The 18,614-nt window shown below is 40.4% G+C and overlaps 2 protein-coding genes across 3 annotated transcripts in view; both read left to right on the top strand.

Annotated features, from left to right (window-relative positions):
* The window catches only part of gucy1b2 (guanylate cyclase 1, soluble, beta 2), a gene marked incomplete at its 3' end in the record, with an annotated part of 12,076 nt that extends 10,849 nt beyond the window's left edge, over positions 1-1,227 (top strand). The window contains exons 16-17 of the mRNA XM_079673440.1: positions 7-14; positions 1,052-1,227. Of these exons, the coding sequence (XP_079529566.1) occupies positions 7-14; positions 1,052-1,227 (184 nt within the window). The remainder of the gene's footprint in view (positions 1-6; positions 15-1,051) is intronic.
* Positions 1,055-18,614, top strand: part of chrm4a (cholinergic receptor, muscarinic 4a) — a 36,904-nt gene continuing 19,344 nt past the window's right edge. The window contains exons 1-3 of one of the 2 annotated variants that reach the window (XM_079672900.1): positions 1,055-1,272; positions 2,837-3,620; positions 5,619-5,823. In XM_079672900.1, the coding sequence (XP_079529026.1) occupies positions 5,769-5,823 (55 nt within the window). In that variant the 5' untranslated portion in view covers positions 1,055-1,272; positions 2,837-3,620; positions 5,619-5,768. Of the gene's footprint in view, positions 1,273-2,836; positions 3,621-5,367; positions 5,824-18,614 lie in introns of those variants that run through there. The other variant, XM_079672899.1, reaches the window with a different exon arrangement.

Genomic DNA, 18,614 nt, shown 5'->3' with positions numbered 1-18,614 from the left:
TCACAGAAGAACAGGTGAGAAACTACATTTAGAAAGTAATAAAAAGGTTGTGCAGTGTTGTGAAGTCACCAGGGTTGTACGGTGGAACTGGAAAAGTACATATGTAGGTTATCAAAACAAATATTTACATATATAATAATAATAATAATAATAATAATAATAATAATAATGATACACTGACTTACAGATGTGACATAACATAAGAGTATTTGAATGACCATTATTTACCCCCATCATAGTGTTTTACAAGTACAACGACTACTGACTGTATATAAAGTACTTTAAATAACAAGTATAATAGCAATAATAATGAAAATAGACTAATATATGATACCTGCATCAGTTTGTCTTTGTATATCTCATCAGTCCCTATCAAATAAACCATAAATAGTATAAATATAAGATTTTAAGCTTCCGACTCAGCGCCCTCTAGTGGTGAGCTGAACACACAGCAGCTCTATACACTGGACTGGAGCATCTGTGTAAGGAATATTTACTGAAGTAAAACAAAAAAATACTCAGTTACAAGTTAAAGTAATGCATTTAAAATGGTTCCTAAGTAGAAGTATGAGCACAACAAAATACTCAAGTGCTAAAAGTAAAAGTATGTGTTATGCAAAAGGAGCATTTTAAGCACCAGATAAATTATTTTATTAAATGTATAAACATGATTGGTGCATTAAAGTGTTCATCTCTTCAAAGTTGCACTTGTTAATGTGGATTTATTTGAATTACTTTAAACATTACTAGGTAGATTAACCTATAAGAATATATATTAATGTGTGTTGATTTATATTTTGTATTGTAAGTAACTAAATGTGTAAAATAAATGTAGCGGAGTAAAGAGTTGTAAAGTAGCTTAATGTGAAAATACTCAAGTTATAAAATACTTTGTTGATAGGAAACATGAATGAACATTATTGGCTCTATATGGCCCAATGGTGAATGAAACTATATAATGGATGTCTGACATGGAGTAGTAAGATGAGAGAACTCCATGTATGAGTTTATTCAATCGTGAAACTTAAAAAACAAATAATTTTGTATTCAGAGTCAGTCAAAGAGCCTGACGTGAGAACTGACACTGTGGGAAGAGACAACCCCCCGGACCCCAGCCGAGAATCCACCCCTCCCTTTGCCTGGGACATCAGCCCTCCATATGAGACCAAAGAGAGCTGCAACACATCTGGAGGAAGTCACAACAGCAGACTCTGTGTCCTATTCTGACGGAGGACTCCTGAACCTCTCACAGCTAACTGTTTACTTTTAGAGGTGGGTGACATCAACACAACTGCAACCCCCCCTGACACCATGTTACACCGTCAGTGATCAGATCAAGCCCCTCCACACTGCAGCTAAGTCTTAGTGTAAATGAGAAACAGAACCATTTACAAAGTGCTTTTCCAGTCCACACACTGTTGATTATCAGGAGCAACTTAACTGAGTCATTTAGAACACATCTTCATGTTGACTTCAGGAGCTGGGATCAAGCTTGTTACCCACAATTATCTTCAGTTATGGATTCAAACCGAGCTAAGTTTGATAATCAATAATAAACAAATATGATACATCCATCTAAAACGTATAACTGTACCTCATGAAACAGTTGAAAGCTCCAAAGTGTAAGCAACAAGTTGAAAAGGATTTGTGTCAGGGACCGAGCAGTGAGGCAACAAGAACACTGATGCTTAAAGAAAGGGAGTCTTTATTTACACAAAACCTTTTAAAACAGAAGGTCAACATAAATCCTACCTCAGCCTTCTTCTGGGGGAGACGGTGATTTTAAATTAGGCCACATGACAGAGAAGATTTTTCAATAAAAATATGAACATTAAATAAGACACTTTTTGCCGCCAGCATCACTGTGCGTGGAGCTGCACTGACACCTGCTGGACACGCACTGGCACTGCAATATGAAAAAACAATGAAAAACAATATTCATATTAAATAAAGGAAGTATCCAAAATCCAATATAAAGAGGTGTGTCTGCTGGGTTCAGGCTAGCATTAATTCTTTAATTTGAGTTGAAGTTATTAGGTCACACGACAGAGAAGCTATTGAAAAAATAACATAACTTACATAAAAATAACACAATGATTTTCAATACAAATATTAATATTAAATAAAGGAAAATCCAATATACAGAGGTGTGTCTGCCGTGTACAGACTAGCATTCATTTCTGAGAGTGATTTGAAGTTATTAGCTCACATGACAGAGAAGCTATTGAATGAGTATTAACAGTTAATAAAGGAAGTACCAGAATCCAATATACAGAGGTGTTTCTGCCGTGTACAGACTGCATGACAATGAAGCTCAACACAGCTGCTGACAGAGGGCAGAGAACACTGCTTTATATCATAATAGAAATGGCTAGAAATGGCACATAAGCACACGAGTAATGGACACACACACACACACACACACACACACACACACACACACACACACACACACACACACACACCGAGACTCTCTTCACTGTAGTGGGTTGTGTAAGAAGATAATGGCTGAGCCAAAATCAGCCCACTTCAATCCATAATGACACATGCTGTGTTTGTCAGAGGTGAGGCGAGTAGAGCAGTTCTTATGTAAGGTTGTTGACTCAAACACACACAATATCACTCCTGTTAACACTGAAGCGCACATTTTTATATATGAATACTGTTTATATATATATATATATATATATATATATATATATATAAACAGCTCTGGAAGAGATCACTGCAGCATTATCAGTTTTGCTATTTATAGGTATGTGTTTGAGTAAAATTAACGTTTTCTTATTTTATTCTATAAACTTCTGACAACTTTTCTCTGTTTCTTATTCATCAGACACTGGAATGGAGTGCCTGGCGTACATGTAGAGAACAATTAGGAGTGGTCTCCATTGTCTTGACTCCAATACCCCCGCCTGTTATTTAATTGCGAAGGTTATGTTCATGGAAGTAAAGCTGCACAGTTTAGACATTATAATAAGCATGGGACTATGGCTGTTTATGCACTGAAAAAACATCGACTTGAATTCAATTTATTATGCCAACAGATTCCACATCACTGAGTTGGGAAATATTAAGTTTAAGGTTCAACTTAATATTATTGCTTTTAATAACCTAATGCAATTATGGGAAATCTGTTGACATAATACATTTAATTAAAGTCAACATAAAAATGTTTCAGTGTGGGGTGAAATAAGTCCAAGGAGTTGAATTATAGTTGAAAAGGTACTCATTTTGCTTATCTTAAATAGCCTTCTTATTTCACATAATAATAATAGCATGACTTTAACAAAGACGTATCAGTGTACTGTAGTTTTTGTATGTGTTTTATTGAACAACACACTCCTGGTGAAGTGAATGTATGTGTGTGTTCACGGTGCTAGACGTGTCCTGTCAGGAAACAGTCAGCTACTAAGCTCCATGTGAAGAATATTCAAAAGCAGGGACTAGTTCATATATCAGCATATTTTTAAAAGGCTCTGAGAGTTTTTGCAGTTTGCTTTTTTTGCATTTCTCACCCGCTGATAGATAAACTGACAAGCATTACACCTGCCACCTACCCCCCCTGCCAGAGCTGTCAGTCCAGTCCAGGGTTGTTCATCGCACAGCTGGTTGACAAGGTAGGCCCTCAGTAGACTCCTCTCTTCCTCTCCCAGTTATTTGTGAGTGTCAGTAGTCTGAGGCTTCCTCCGTTCCGCCTGATCGCACGCAGGCAGAGCTGTCTGCTCAGCGCTGACAGCGCTTCAAACTCTGCTCTGCATTCGCTTCATATTTGTGTTCCTGTTAGTGGAAGACCCTTCCTCTAATCTAAACTCACAGCGGTTACTACAGGGAGGTTATGTTGCCAAGTAAAGAAACAGCAAAGAAGATGTATTCCCTCTTTATTACTATATATTTATTCAACATCTGGATTAACAGTAAAGATGTCTAACACAATGTTAACATGACTGTATAACAGTAGGCCACCATACATCCATTTTAATCTATGTTAATGTTTGCATTTATTTACAACTTGGTCATTTCTCCATGTGTTTTAACTCAGGATGACAAATAAATGTTCTCCTGAGGAGATAACCCCTTCACTTTCATTAAGCATGGCTAATTTGCCACTTGCTAATTTGATGCCTAGAAAAATGAATAAATTCAACATCCAGTTTTGTATGCCTTACTTGTAGGTATGATTGTATACATATATTCATAAGAAACAGTCGCACGTATAGTTGTGATGTTCACAGTCAGATTATTTAAGTACAGAGGTGTGAGAAGTACTCAGATTCTATACAAAAGTAGAAGTACCAGAGTGTAGGAATACACTCAGTAAAAGTCCTGCATTCAAAATGTTCCTCAAGTTAAAGTGGAAAAGTATGATCATCAAAATATAGTGAAAGTAGCGACAGTAAAAGTATTCATTGTGCAGATTGGTCCATTTCAGAATAATAGATATGATATGTTTTATAATGATTGATCATGAAAGTGTTCTCAAAGCTGGTAAAGGTGCAGCTAGTTTGAATTACTTTGTATACTGCAGGGTAGCTTGTGAATTTACTCCAGGTGGAACTAAAGTCTGATTTTAACACTTGATTATATTTCATATCATTCATCCACATCTGTAAAATAACTAAAGGTATTACATACATGTAGTGGAGGAAAAGTACACCATGTACCTCTGAACTGTAGAGGAGTAGAAGTACAAAGTAGCATGAAATGTATACTCAAATAAAGTACAAGTATCTCAACATATACTTAAGTACAGTACTTGAGTATATGTACTTCCCACCTCTGTTACAGTAATACCAACTTTAATACAGGGTTGAAAATATGTGTATATTTTATGATTAAAAAGATGACACTGTATGAGTTACACCCCCCACTGAATGAAAAGATGAACCCAGGTTACATTAAGATAACTTTTAGATTTTTTAGAAATGTTTAATAATTTATTTGATTATCCCCAAAGCTTTACATATTCAGAACATAATGGCTGACAAAGAATGAAACAAAAGTGTAGAAATGCCTGCATGACTTTGAGTGATTATAACAAATAACTGTTTGTTAAATAAACAATAAATACTAATGCCACTGAATCAGAATCAGGTCTATCCCCAGGTAGGGTAACACGCACTAGGGATTTGACTTGGTATACATAAAATAAAACAAAAATGTAAAACACAGATAGAAAACTATTTGAAGGAAACTATAATAACGTAAAAAAATATAGCAGTATTTACATTTCATATAATTGAAATCGTAGAAGTACAATTGGAATAAAAATATGTGCAGTAAATAATGAAGGCATTGAAAAATGAGGATAAATGGTCACTGCTCTGAGGGGAAAGTCATATTAGTGATGACATAATCACCAGAAATACCAGAACACTGAAGAAATGCTGAGACTCTGAGGATTGGCTGAAGAAGATGACATCACAAATCTCTCTCTCTCTCTCTCTCTCTCTCTCTCTCTCTCTCTCTCTCTCTCTCTCTCTCTCCCCCCCCTCTCTCTCTCTCTGGTGCGTGCACCAGAGCGGACGCGTTTTTCATTTTCGGGAGCACCAACAGTTTATTGAGAAGTGGAAGTGGCTGGGGTTGTTCAGAGAGATGCACGTGTTTTCTTCCCTGAGACCCACAGCAGAGAGGAGACCCTCAAAGTGGTCGATATAACAGCAGACAGAGAACCGAGGAGAGTGGGGGGCAGCATTCAGAGATAAAGGATACACACGTCGTCAGGACAAACTTGGAGAAGAAAGTGGAGAGGACCAGGAGCATGCACCATGAGTAACCACAGCATCGGAGTGGGGGGGCTGCAGCCCCTCTGGAACTACAATGGTGAGTGACAGCTCTCTGACCCATGTTTAAACAACACAGGGAATTATATGTGAGTTTAACATTCACACTCATATTGATTTGAATGTGGCATCTCGATCACACTCACTACTAGTGCGGGCACTTGAGAGCAAAATCCAATTATTTCATTCCTAATTATTTCACTTTCTAATATTGTTTGCCAGTGCCTCAGAAAAAAAGTACATTCAGAATCTGAAATTGTTTATACTGTATATATATAACCCTTTTCTATATATTTTATGTAATTGAATAAGTATTGATAACACACACGTTCTGCGAATACTGGTTAATACTCATTATGTTGTTTTAAAAGAACATGGTCAACATTTCCACTTTCACTGATAATAACTGAAGGTGTGTATGGATGAGTTTTTATTTGTTGTTTATAATAACAGCATGTTGTCCAAGAATATATTTTGTATTTCCCTACTAATAACTGATCAATGAAATGCCCTTGCGGGTGACTGCCGTGATTTGATTTCCACATGATCACTCATAAACACTAAGTGACTGAAGGAGATGCTATTGTTTGCGCTTCCTCGTGATGAGGATGAGGAGGATGAAGGAGCGCAGGAAGAGAGGAGGTGGAGAAGGTGGAGATAACAAACACAGAATGAGGTTTTCAGAAATGAATAAACTCCTCCTCTCACCTTCCCTCCTCTTTCCATGTTTTTCTGAAATATAAAAGGCTGGAAAGAGAAGACATAATTGGCTTGATTGATTATGCCACATAATGCTGCTGTGTTGACTTCACATGTTGCAAGCAGTATTTAATTAAAACTCTTCATCGTGTGTGTGTGTGTGTGTGTGTGTGTGTGTGTGTGTGTGTGTGTGTGTGTGTGTGTGTGTGTGTGTGTGTGTGTGTGTGTGTGTGTGTGTGTGTGTGTGTGTGTGTGTGTGTGTGTGTGTGTGTGTGTGTGTGTGTGTGTGTGTGTGCTGCCACACATTCTGGGTAATGAGTTAATGAGTCTTTTTGGTTACTAAAGGAAAAATAATTACAAGAGTCTCCGTACCATAGAATGATTGACAGCGCTGAGTTGGAGATAAAACATCGGGGGGTTGATGTGAAATTCCCCCTCGTCTGGATATTCTCCGATTCCTCCCCCGTCTCCTCCCCTCCATCAGCAGCTCCTCTCTCCTCCTCGCTCCCTCTCATGTCTTCTCTCTTCCTTCTGCTCTCCTAATTCCATCCTATATACATCTCAGCTTCTACCGAGGACAGATCCCCGTGGTGTGTGTGTGTGTGGTGGAATTACGTGTTTGTGTAAAGATGTGTGATTATCTTTGTGTCTATTTATCTATGCAAAAAAGTATACGTGTACATGTTTTGTGGTTAAAATAAGTAGATTACTCTCGGGATATCTTTATCATAACCTAATATTGATCTCACCAAGAATCTAGTTTCTAGATTTTTTTGAAACTAGAAAAAACAGAAACGCCCTGTTGAAATAAATGATACAACTTGCTTTGATTTAGAGTAAGCAACATGTTGATTTGTGGAGATGTTACAAGTAATAGTTCAGTGTCGTTTGTCTCGCACTTACAGCTGGTTTCTAAATGATGCTTATTACTCCTGACATCTCTGATGGATTGCTGCTCAGATGATGGGGGGGGGGTGTCCCCGCTCTGCCTTCCTGTCACTCTGGATATAGAGAATAGAGTGTGTGACTGAGTTGATTTATTCTACAACATTTGCAGTCTTGCTCCACAGCCTGTAGTGCTGCCTCCACTAGAGGGCGCTGTGATGTTGGTCAACAAAGTTTGGTTTAGAGAAAAAAGAAGAAGCATCCCTGCGGTCTGTGAGATATGATCTATTTTAATTTAGGACAAATGCAATGAAATGTTTGCCAGCCTTACAGACTGCATTAATAGTTGTTTTTGTTTCTCTATTTGGGAGAATCTCTCGATGCTGTTGGCTTCTGTCTTCTTCTCCTCTGCGTGATGAATCCTCTGTGGTCCCGTTTGGCTGCTAGTGGCAGGGCCGGCCCTTGGCATAGGCAGTATAGGCGAATATTAAGGGCGCATTCATCAATGGGGGGCACCGAAAAAAAAGAAAAAAAGTTAGAAATTTAAAGAATATATATTTTTTATTATTTCATAACAACACAATTTCCCGATTTTGGATCAACAAAGTACATCTTATAGATTTATAGTATAACATACTATATGACAGTAAAATGTAATTATATGTGCTTTGAGGTTTGATCATCTGGCTCTAAAGCAGGGTCAGCGTGTCTCCCTGTTTTATTCCTTTCGTTTTCTCCCATGAACATAGCATGTAGCTCAAAAACAACACAGTGCGGCACTTTCTAAACCACCACAGATGCGGCCCTCGATGCTCCTATTTAAAATAATTATTAAAAAAAGAGCCAAGGGACCCTCTATGATGTCCTTTTACTGGAGGAAACGTGATGAAGTTCTGTGCAGGGTTGTCATTTAGATGACATGTTAATGTCATCTTTTTAGATGTGGTTACAAGAAGTGAGTCCCATCACTGCACTTTGTCCAATTAATGCTAAATTCAAAGGGAATGCTGTTCCAATACCAATTCCAATACTGTTTTTATTATTGTTAATGAGAAGGCAGTTGCGTATTTAATTTAATACAAATGGTGGCTTCTGCGGACTAGCAGTGGACCTGGTACAGACCTCTGGAAGTAAAACCGCTGTCTTATAATCTAATAATAATAACAAAAACTATATTTTACGCTTTGAATGTTTGTTGGAGTGTCCTCAAGATGCTTTAAACAGAATCAGGCGTAGTGGTTTTTAACTGTCTTTGTTCGTACATATTGCTTTTAGTCTGACTCTTTTCGAGGTGCCCCTGAGCAAGGCACCGTTCCCTACACTGCTCCCCGGGCGCCGTTCAAAATGGCAGCACACTGCTCCTAACACTAGGATGGGTCAAATGCAGAGAAACAATTTCCCCACGAGGGATTAATAAAAGTCCATCTTATTCTTATTTTTTATGCATCTGCTCCTGGGGTTGTGCAACAGGTGGAGTCAGCTCTGGATACTTCTCCTGTTATGTTTTTGAATTAGTTTTATTTGAGATAATCTAGGACATCCATCAAAATCCAGATCATATAAAAATGCATTGGTGTTGTCATACAGCAGCCTTCCCCATCGTACTGTAGTTAGATTTCTCTCTTCACTCCAGAGGTTCAGCTTCTTACTGTAGAGTGAGCAGGAAAGCAAAGACCCCTACAGATGAGATCTAGATCCCTGTCATCAGTCTCCAGGCTAGCAGATTCATTACCAGCAGCTTCATGTTCTAACTCGTGCGTGCGCGCGTGCGTGTGTGTCCTGGATTGCAGCCATTTCTCCATTTAAAAAACACAAAATTTGCTTTATTGATCCCAATTAGGGAAATGTTTTCATCACAGCAGCATGTTAAAACAAGGCATTGCACATGATGTCAACATGAAAGAGTATAGAAAATAAGGAAACATAAAATATTAACTTCAAATAGAAAAAACAGAACAAGTAAGATATTTTCACAGTGAAAGATAACAATTTTTATTTGTATTTTGTGACGTTAAGAAACTACCACCTGGATTTAGTTTTTAACACTGTGTTGTAACAGATAACACATTTTGAGTCTAACAGACAACAGACACAGGTTTATAGTTATAATGTGCAGGCTGATGAGGGAAAGTGGATGCAGCTGAGAGCAGGAGGGTCAGAAAATCAGAGCTGACGAGGAAAGGGAGAACAGGTGTGAGGTGGGAGGGCATGAGAGGGCGAGGGGATCTGTAGACAGGTCCGGAGCGTGAGGGGATCTGGAGACAGGAGCTGCAGACAGGGCATGCAAATGAACCAGAGTCTCCATGACATTGGCCAAAGAAAGGTGTTCTACAGAGAATAATGCATGACATACATTTGATTACTTTCTCAAATAATGATTATGAAGAGAGACAGCCACGCACTTACAAGAGATCTTATAACCCCGTTAGAACCCTGCGCTGCCATGGTTCACAGTCACCCTACATATTTGATAAAGCTTATAATAAGGGCTGGCTCAGGCTTGCCTTAAACAGTCCTATCCTCCTATCAGTGTGCATTCTTGTTATAAAATATATCTTCACATAAAAAAACAGTGATACTCAAATTAGTTTACATACTTACCTGAAAGAACTAGGATTAGGGCCACATGTGAACAGTTTTTTTAGATCTGAAATCAAAGTCATCAAAGAAAATGTTACGGTATCTGAGAGGACCCAAACGCAGGACACGGCAGAGTGTCGAAAAAGGGTTTATTTAGTGAAGGAGGTGCGGGGAGTATAATCCGGCTGGAGTGGCGAGGACGTGACGGCAACACGGCGGTCGGAGAATGATCCTGGAGCACAAGAAGAAAACAAGTTAGACGCTATACATGATCCAGGTATGAGTAAATAGCTATAATGCTAAGTAGCCTTGGAGTTATACCAATTTGGTTTTACAACGATCTGGCGCAGATATGCCGTTGTAAATGGCTTGATGGGAGTCAGGTGTGTAGTCGGGGAGGGTGCACAGTTGATTGCAGCAGGTGAGTGGAGGTTGAACCGGGAGCCAGGAGTGACAGCCACCACGCCCACACAAACACAGACAGGGGAAAAGAAAACAAACACAAAGGAGACGGCTGGAAGAGTACAGCCACCACAGAATAAAGTAAGAATTATTTTTCGTCAGGAAAATCTCTGAACTCTGACTTTTCTCAAGATTCAATTTGTTTCCCTCAGAATTCAGACCTTTTTGAGTACTGTACACGAGAACATAACTTGTTATTATGATCTTTAATCTCAACAGAAGAAACATCTGACTTTTAACTCACAATTCTAAGATTCAGAATGATGAAGTTAATCTCTGAATTTGGACTTTAATCTTTCGGTTTTTACATGTTTTTTACATCTTCTATAGGTTTAGGTGCAGTTCAATACATTTTAATTGTCATGACATTGTGAGCATTTAAATGTAACTAATGTTTAAAGTTAATCTAAGACAGTTTTCTCCATAAAAGCATTTAATGATGCTCTCTTGTAAGGACTTTATGCTTAACGTCGTTTTATATAATTGCATAGTGCAGGGGTTTTCAAAGTGTGGGTAGGTGAGCCCCCCCTCAGAGAACATAAGAACAGCCGCGCCCCCCCTCCCAATTATTATTGCTGTTACTCTATTATTATTATTATTATTGTTGTTGTTGCTATAATGCAGGGGTATTCAATTGCATTTCAAAGAGGTCCAGTAAGAGAAAATGTAATTAAATGCTCTGTTTTCGCTGTCTACCTTCCGCCATTTGAAATGACTCCGACTGTTTCTCTCCTCTTGTCTCGTCTCTGTGTGTGTGTGTTTGAATCTATCGTGCTGACTGCACCGATTTGATTGGCTGAGTAGCATCACCTCCTTAAAACATTAAACAATAACTTTTTTAAACCTTTTTATTTTTATGTTTTAAACATATTGTATAAAACTCCCCCACTACTTGGACTATTCCTTGCACCCCTCTAGAATAAGCCAGAATGGTCTCAACCATATTGCATCAGTAACGTGCACTTGTTATTATAACAAGATCGCAAGGACACTGATAGCGATCGGAAAATTGAGTGTTGTTCAGTTTGTGTGTTGTGGAACATGCGTGTCCGTGCATGAAAATATACCACACACCAAATTACAATTGCATGTTCAATTCACTACCCTGGAAGTTAATACAGTTGTTAAAGTTGGAACACCCTGTGGACAGCCGTTCTTCCTTGCATGTCAGTCGCCGACACCTTCTTACAGAGGACAGGCACATCTAGTTGCAGCACGACCCGTATATTTCCGCACGCCGTGTTCTCAAGACATATTTTTTTTAACATTTTCAACATGGTGGATAAATCCTCATATGCTCCCGGTAACACACTGAACGTCAACTTTGCCTCCTTATTACACTCACCCCTACTTTAATGGGAACAATGAGTCTGCGTCTTTGATGCACACAGGAATAAACGCAGATCATACTCTGGCTGCAGCCTTTACCGGTAGGCTACTTGCTTTTGATCAAAGTCAATGCGGAAAACCTGCACTCACACAGGTAGTTGGAGGTGAAGGGAATGAGCACTTTTACAGCCTTTTTGGCGAGGTGGGGGAACTCGGTCTCCACAGACAGCCACAAGTGGGCAAGTGTCACTTTACTCGTCTTTTTCTCGTTCTTTTGTGTCTCACGCTGCGCCTCCCCTGAAGCTCTCTGGCGCCCCCCAGGGGAGGCGCGCATCACACTTTGAAAACCGCTGGCATAGTGAATATGGTTCAGCCTTTGTTGGTCGGACAGGAAAATACCTGAAGTGGTCGCCTTAAGATCTCTTGAATGCTGTTTTCTATCAGAATTAGATTATCTAGCATCCTTTTCCACCTGTAGACTTGTTGTCACTTCGGCCCAATCCCAAACCACTCCCTCGACCCTACCCCTCCGTGACGGAGTGAACTCCGTCTGTAGCCACACTCGCAGCTCAACGAGGCTCCCTCCTGTCAGATGGACGAAGTAAATACAGCGGCAAGCTTTGGGACTGCCTCCCCTCTCTCCGGCAGAAACAGGAAATGCTGTAACTGTATGTAACAACGGTTTCAAATCAGCATCTCTTAGACAAAAAATGTAAATGAATAACTCAAATAAAACTCCAAACATATTTCATTGTGTTACTTTTTTGTAAAGCTCTTTTAGTTTTAAACCTGATGTTTATAAGCTTTTTAGTTTTTGCAACAGTCTGTATAACAAAACTTTATAATAAAATGCACACATTTGACCATTTAACACAGGTATGATCTGAAGTTAAAACATATGAGGTTGTTAACATCGTAGTTTATCAGTGGATGTTTGCTGGAACTACTTGTAAACAGCGTGTTGCCTGACGGACACACACAGCGTGACTCCGGTCAGGTAGAGACCGGTCTCAAGTCAGCACCGCTGCAGACTTGCTGTTTGAGGGCTTGATAGCCCACTCCCCCTCCACACCGCTCCACACTCGTTGCTTTGGAACAGCCCTCAATATGGCGGACCCTCCGCGTGAACGCGCAAACGGAGGGGTAGGGGTGGGTGTAGGGGGCGGTTTGGGAATGGGCCTTCATATCCTGTTTTCCCCCATAATGGCCTAGTTTGTGGGATACTCCAGTTCCCATGATGCATTGTATTGTGCAGCTGTGTTGATGTGTGGATGTGTATGTATCAGCCCCAGATTTTGTAACTGGCACATTCCCTGTGAGCTGGCATCAAAATGGGCACAGAGGGATGTGAAGACGAAGAGGGGGGTGGGGGGGGCGTAGAGGGCTGGGGGTGCAGAGGGGCGATAGAGGAATTATGGGATTGGGGTTTGACGAGGGGCAGAGAAGGATTTACGCCAACTGTTCAAAGCTAGAGAGGACTAGCCTGGTACTCATTGTGCAAATCATTAATTTACTCATCGTTCACTGAAAAAATAATTAGATCTAAAGAATCCGCCACTTCCTGTAAATATATATGTGGTCCGTACTGGGACTTGACTTGGTCACAAGAGCCAGCCAAGTCCCCCCAGAATGAGCTAACACCCAGCCCCCCCCCCCCCCCCCCCCAATACTTTGATGTGTGTAATAACTGTAGAAAGCAGTCTGAAAGCTGACCTATATAACTGTGTGTTATTGTGCAGCTCAAAAACGTATTGCCTTACTCGGTAGATTAAAAATGTCTAATCTAGATGTGGGGAATATTATATTGTGCATAATAACCTTGGCTGTATGCAGGCACACGGAGACAGAAGACTGAGGGTAGCTTTAGGACATGATGTGATCCTCGGAGTGTGAAGATGTAACACAGATAAGGGCAGTGCATCTGGCTCAATCTCATACTCAGAAAATAAGGAAATTGGAGGAAATAATACATCAGTATTGAAATCACTGTTTCCATTTGAACTTGTGCTGCTGTAATTGTTAGTGCTGATGTGAATCGTAGAGCAGCACTTCAACAGCGTGAGATGTATCTTGTTAAAAGGATAGAGGATGTGAGGATATGTACAAAGTGGCTTTTTAAATACCATGGTCCTTAACATATCCTAAAGTGACATGTCTGGGGAACAAGTCCTATTCTTGTCAAAAGGATAATTTTCCAAACTAGTTTTTCAGAGTCTTTTTATGTAGACATCCGTGCACAATGTTGTTGTTTTTTTGCATCTGGAAGCTTTTTGACACCCTCCTGGTTCTTACATTTTCTTAATTGCGGGGTTTCTTTGTTTTTGTTTTTTCTTGTGCGGTGCGAGGGTCTAGAGAGAGTAATGCTGTTAGTCTGTAAACCCCCTGAGACAAATGAGTTGTGATATTGGGCTTTATAAATTGAAATTGATTGATAATTGACAGTGAATACCTGAGTAAGCAGGTTTGGACTGGAACAAATCATTTTTAAACTCCATAAGCCATTTTATAAACTCAACATGAATCCAGATGAATGACCATAGCTCTGCTGAATCACTGGTCATATCAATGTTTCAAATCTGTGATCACAGCATTAGTCAGACATCCTTGTACCTTCAGTCAAGTATGACTGAGTGACAGTTAATTGTACTTTTGGATGATATCGTGTCAACAAATAAATGTACGAAACGACCTTCTTGTCTGGATTTGGTTAATTGCCTCTGCAGCAGTTTAACTTTTGAGTTGATTTTCAGTTTTATTTCTTTGCTCTTATTAGGATTTCGTTCAGTCCTCAAACTCCTCATCACAAGAAAGTTAATGAACACTATCGATTATCAAGAACAAGTGGTTCTTGCCTGATTCCTGTAGCCTTGTGTCCTCCTCAGAGGAAGGCTAGGGATGAGGTCCAGTGAAATGTGGTATTGTGGTCAGTTACAAGGTCTGGCACACATAGAGACTGAGGGCTCCACATGTGCACTGTCCGCAGTGTACTGTAAGTGTACTCTCAGAGAAATCCACTGTAGTAGGTGCTGTGGGGCAATCTGCAGCAAGCGTATGAAAAAGGCTGCTTTGAAAGTTTGCCTTCACAGTGTTCCTGTCACCACAGTGCTGTTCTCTATCATGGTCTCAGTAAATACGGTGATTTGAAATGTTGAAAAGCACGATGTGGGTCCTGTGTAGGAAGCTTGTGGGTCATGTTAGTCGCTTTGGATAAATGACATGTAACAAATTCAAGGAAAGTTTATGAAGGCTGTGTTTGTGATGGTGCCGAGGAGATGAGATGAACTACATTGAAAGATATGGCTGTGACTGGAGGGGAACACGTGTGTGTGTGTGTGTGTGTGTGTGTGTGTGTGTGTGTGTGTGTGTGTGTGTGTGTGTGTGTGTGTGTGTGTGTGTGTGTGTGTGTGTGTGTGTGTGTGTGTGTGTGTGTGTGTGTGTGTGTGTGTGTGTGTGTGTGTGTGTGTGTGTGTGTGTGTGTGTGTGTGTGTGTGTGTGTGTGTGTGTGTGTGTGTGTGTGTGTGTGTGTGTGTGTGTGTGTGGCTTTTAAACTTAAAGTGGGCTTAACACTTAGTTGCAGGGACCTTTGTGGAACTAGGTCAAAATAAAAGATTTAGAAAGCAGCATAAAACAAGATGTACGCTGCTAGAGAGACAGTCAGAAGAGAAGCTCCATTACAGCGTGAATGTGTCAAATAGAATAGCTAATGTTGGTACGGCACACACACACACACACACACACACACACACACACACACACACACACACACACACACACACACACACACACACACACACACTTGCTCAAACAGAGCGCTGCTGGAACTGCACTGTGAAGTATGGATTGGCAACACTGTGATGTGCTTGGGGGGTTATAAACCTCTTTCACATACATACACACACACACACACACACACACACACACACACACACACACACACACACACACACACACACCAATGGAATGACCAAAGGAGGAGGAGGGGGGCAACAGATGAAGAGAAAGTGTTTACAGCCAGAAATGAGAGAGGGAGATATGGGAAATGGACAGAGACAAAGACAGGGCAGATTATTGTCCACACAACCACTCACACACTTCCTCCGACCTCAGTCAACAAAAGTACATTACATTGTATTGTTCAGTGCAAGGACTGAAGCTATTGTGAAAGCACTATCTGCACTTGACTAGCGCTTATTTTTAGAAGCAGTGGGCAGCACAAGGTCAGTGCATGCAGTCACTTGTACAGGCTGTGCCTTGCTCAAGGGCAGTTGATGTTCATTTCCTGACACAAAGAGAGAAAACCATTCACTCTCAGAGGCTTCTGTCCTTCTGAGTCTAAACACTTTAACTGTGTCCAACACACACTGTTACACGGCTTAGTTGAATTCTGATTGGTCGATTTGGACATTTCAGAGGTTGTTATTGTTGTCGAGAACACACTGCTGCTAAGCAAAATAATGACCGTTGCTAAGGAGGATCAAGGAAGAGAAGAAATGAGGTTAAAAGATAAAGCGTTGGACGACAGAAACTGTGAACAGACTTGGACAGTTACAGAAAACCTCTATATGCTGCCGCCATTTCATTTTCAATTGATATTGGGAGTCAAGTGGTTTGTTTATTATGTATGCGGTCGTGTGATGAACGGGAGAATGTGAAGTTGCCGGGCACAGGAGTGTTTTTCTCTCTAAATTAAACCCAGTGTGCCTGGCAGTTGGTGCTGCAGTACTTTTGGGGATTATTGTCGGAGCAGTCAAGTGCTCCCCACGAGGCTCAAAGCATGTGTAATACTGCAGATGATTTCTAATATTAAGAGAGAAACAGTTCAGACAACATTCATTCATACTGACACACAAATAAGCAAATATGGTTATATATTATGATCTTTATCGTGCTGGAATATGGTTCATGATCATGTTTGATGTTATGCTCTTTATGTGTTCTCTAACTGAACAAGTTTATACATTGTAGTTATTTGTTGGATGGAACAGTGCATACAAAGAAAGGATTAAAAACTGTGGGTGGTCCTGAGCTTCCATAAAGTGCATTCAAACGTGCGCTTTGGAGGTTTCTTGTTAATAATCAAAAGTTATAGTACCATTAGGTGTTAATTTACCAATCATTATCTCCTCCTTTTGGACTAACTGAGTTCCTCTTCGCTGCCTTTGTTGGCTCACTTCCTGCCACGTTACCATGATGTGTTGAAACTAATTATAAGCAGGGTCTTTGCTACAGCCCCCCCCACTTTTTCCTCTGCAATTTCCTATTCTATCTTTCATTGTTTTTTCCAAACTCCCCTAACTGCCTCCATGTTCCCCTCCGTGTTTCCTCCTTCCATCTGAAGCTCTTCCACTAAAGAGGATGGGATGTGCGAGTGAGCGTGTGAGGTATCTGCTTCCTCATCCCAGAGTGTCAGTGCTGAGGCTGTTCTAAAATGCACAGCTTGGCACTGAAAAAGAAGATTGCATGATTAAAAAATATCATGCAATGCTGCCATCACCCCTGGAAGGAATATGTGTGTTTGACATTATGTGCTTCAGTTCCCAGCAACTCTCCAATTTAAAATATATATAATCTCCCTCTGTGTGTGGTGTTCAGCTCTTGTGTTATTTGCGCACATTTAGCTGCCGCAACATCCTGTTTTGAATCTCGTTGTATTTCTAGTCCAAACTACTATGAATATGAATCACCCTTACTTCCTTACTCATTTGTGTTCTAAGCGTTCCTCTGCTCACTTTCACGACCTAATGTCTCGTTAAAAACCTCACACAATTCATTTGTATCCCTTTATGGCAAAGTATACTCTATAAAGCCATCAATATATAATACTGTAAGCCACACAGCCTGTATGCGGTCTGCTGTCCGGTATCATTAGTATGTCAGTTATAATTCCCATCATTGTGTGCATGGCGTTTACTCCCCTCGGCAATACTTCCTGTTGATGCTTTGCACATAGTGTTGTTTATCATCCACCCTTGTTATTGAATGCAGCGTGTGTGTGTGTGTGTGTGTGTGTGTGTGTGTGTGTGTGTGTGTGTGTGTGTGTGTGTGTGTGTGTGTGTGTGTGTGTGTGTGTGTGTGTGTGTGTGTGTGTGTGTGTGTGTGTGTGTGTGTGTGTGTGTGTGTGTGTGTGTGTGTGTGTGTGTGTGTGTGTGTGTCTGTAGTTTGATGTGTTCCATGCATGTGTCCCCCATCCCGCTGGAATTGAGCACAGACGAAGCCATGTGATTAAAGACTATCCATCCCACTTTCATTTGTGTACCTTTGTACTTTGGATTAGTGTTTAATGATTACAGTAATGCTTTGTTTTGTGGAGCTGTAAGCCACAGTGGACCAATCATAAGGATGGAGCTATGGATGTGCAGAGGGACCTGGGGTTTAGGGTTGCTTTGCTCTAGTCCACACTTCCAACACAACAACAACAACAACAGTGGCCCCACAGGGGCTTGTTTGCTGGAAAACTGCTAGACCAGCATCCTTCCCCGAGGACCTGTTTGGATTTGTCCTCGTTTAGAGCTTTCTTTACAAAAGGAAACATAAATATTTTGATTTCAGCATTGAGCTGTAAGAGGAAGGTGACATCATCGTTTACCTCTTCCTTCCCTGGGGATATAATGGGGAGATGAGACAGAAACAGACAGAATAAGAGAAGGGGGAGTTTTCTCAACATCCAGAAACATTCAATCAACACCAAGGCAAACTCTAACCAGCAGCTAAACAAGACGACTGTTACACGATGTGAAACGTTTAAAAGACTGTTCAATATTTAACACAGGCATCTGAATACATCAACATTGTTCATGTCCGCTTTCAAAAGTGGATAAAAGTACTTAAATTGGCACATAAACTGTTATGAAAAACGACAATAGATGGCAGCAATTT

This window comes from Notothenia rossii (genome assembly GCF_949606895.1).
Source record: "Notothenia rossii genome assembly, chromosome: 3".
Taxonomy (NCBI): Eukaryota; Metazoa; Chordata; class Actinopteri; order Perciformes; family Nototheniidae; genus Notothenia; species Notothenia rossii.
This window is presented reverse-complemented; position numbering and strand designations above follow the sequence as displayed.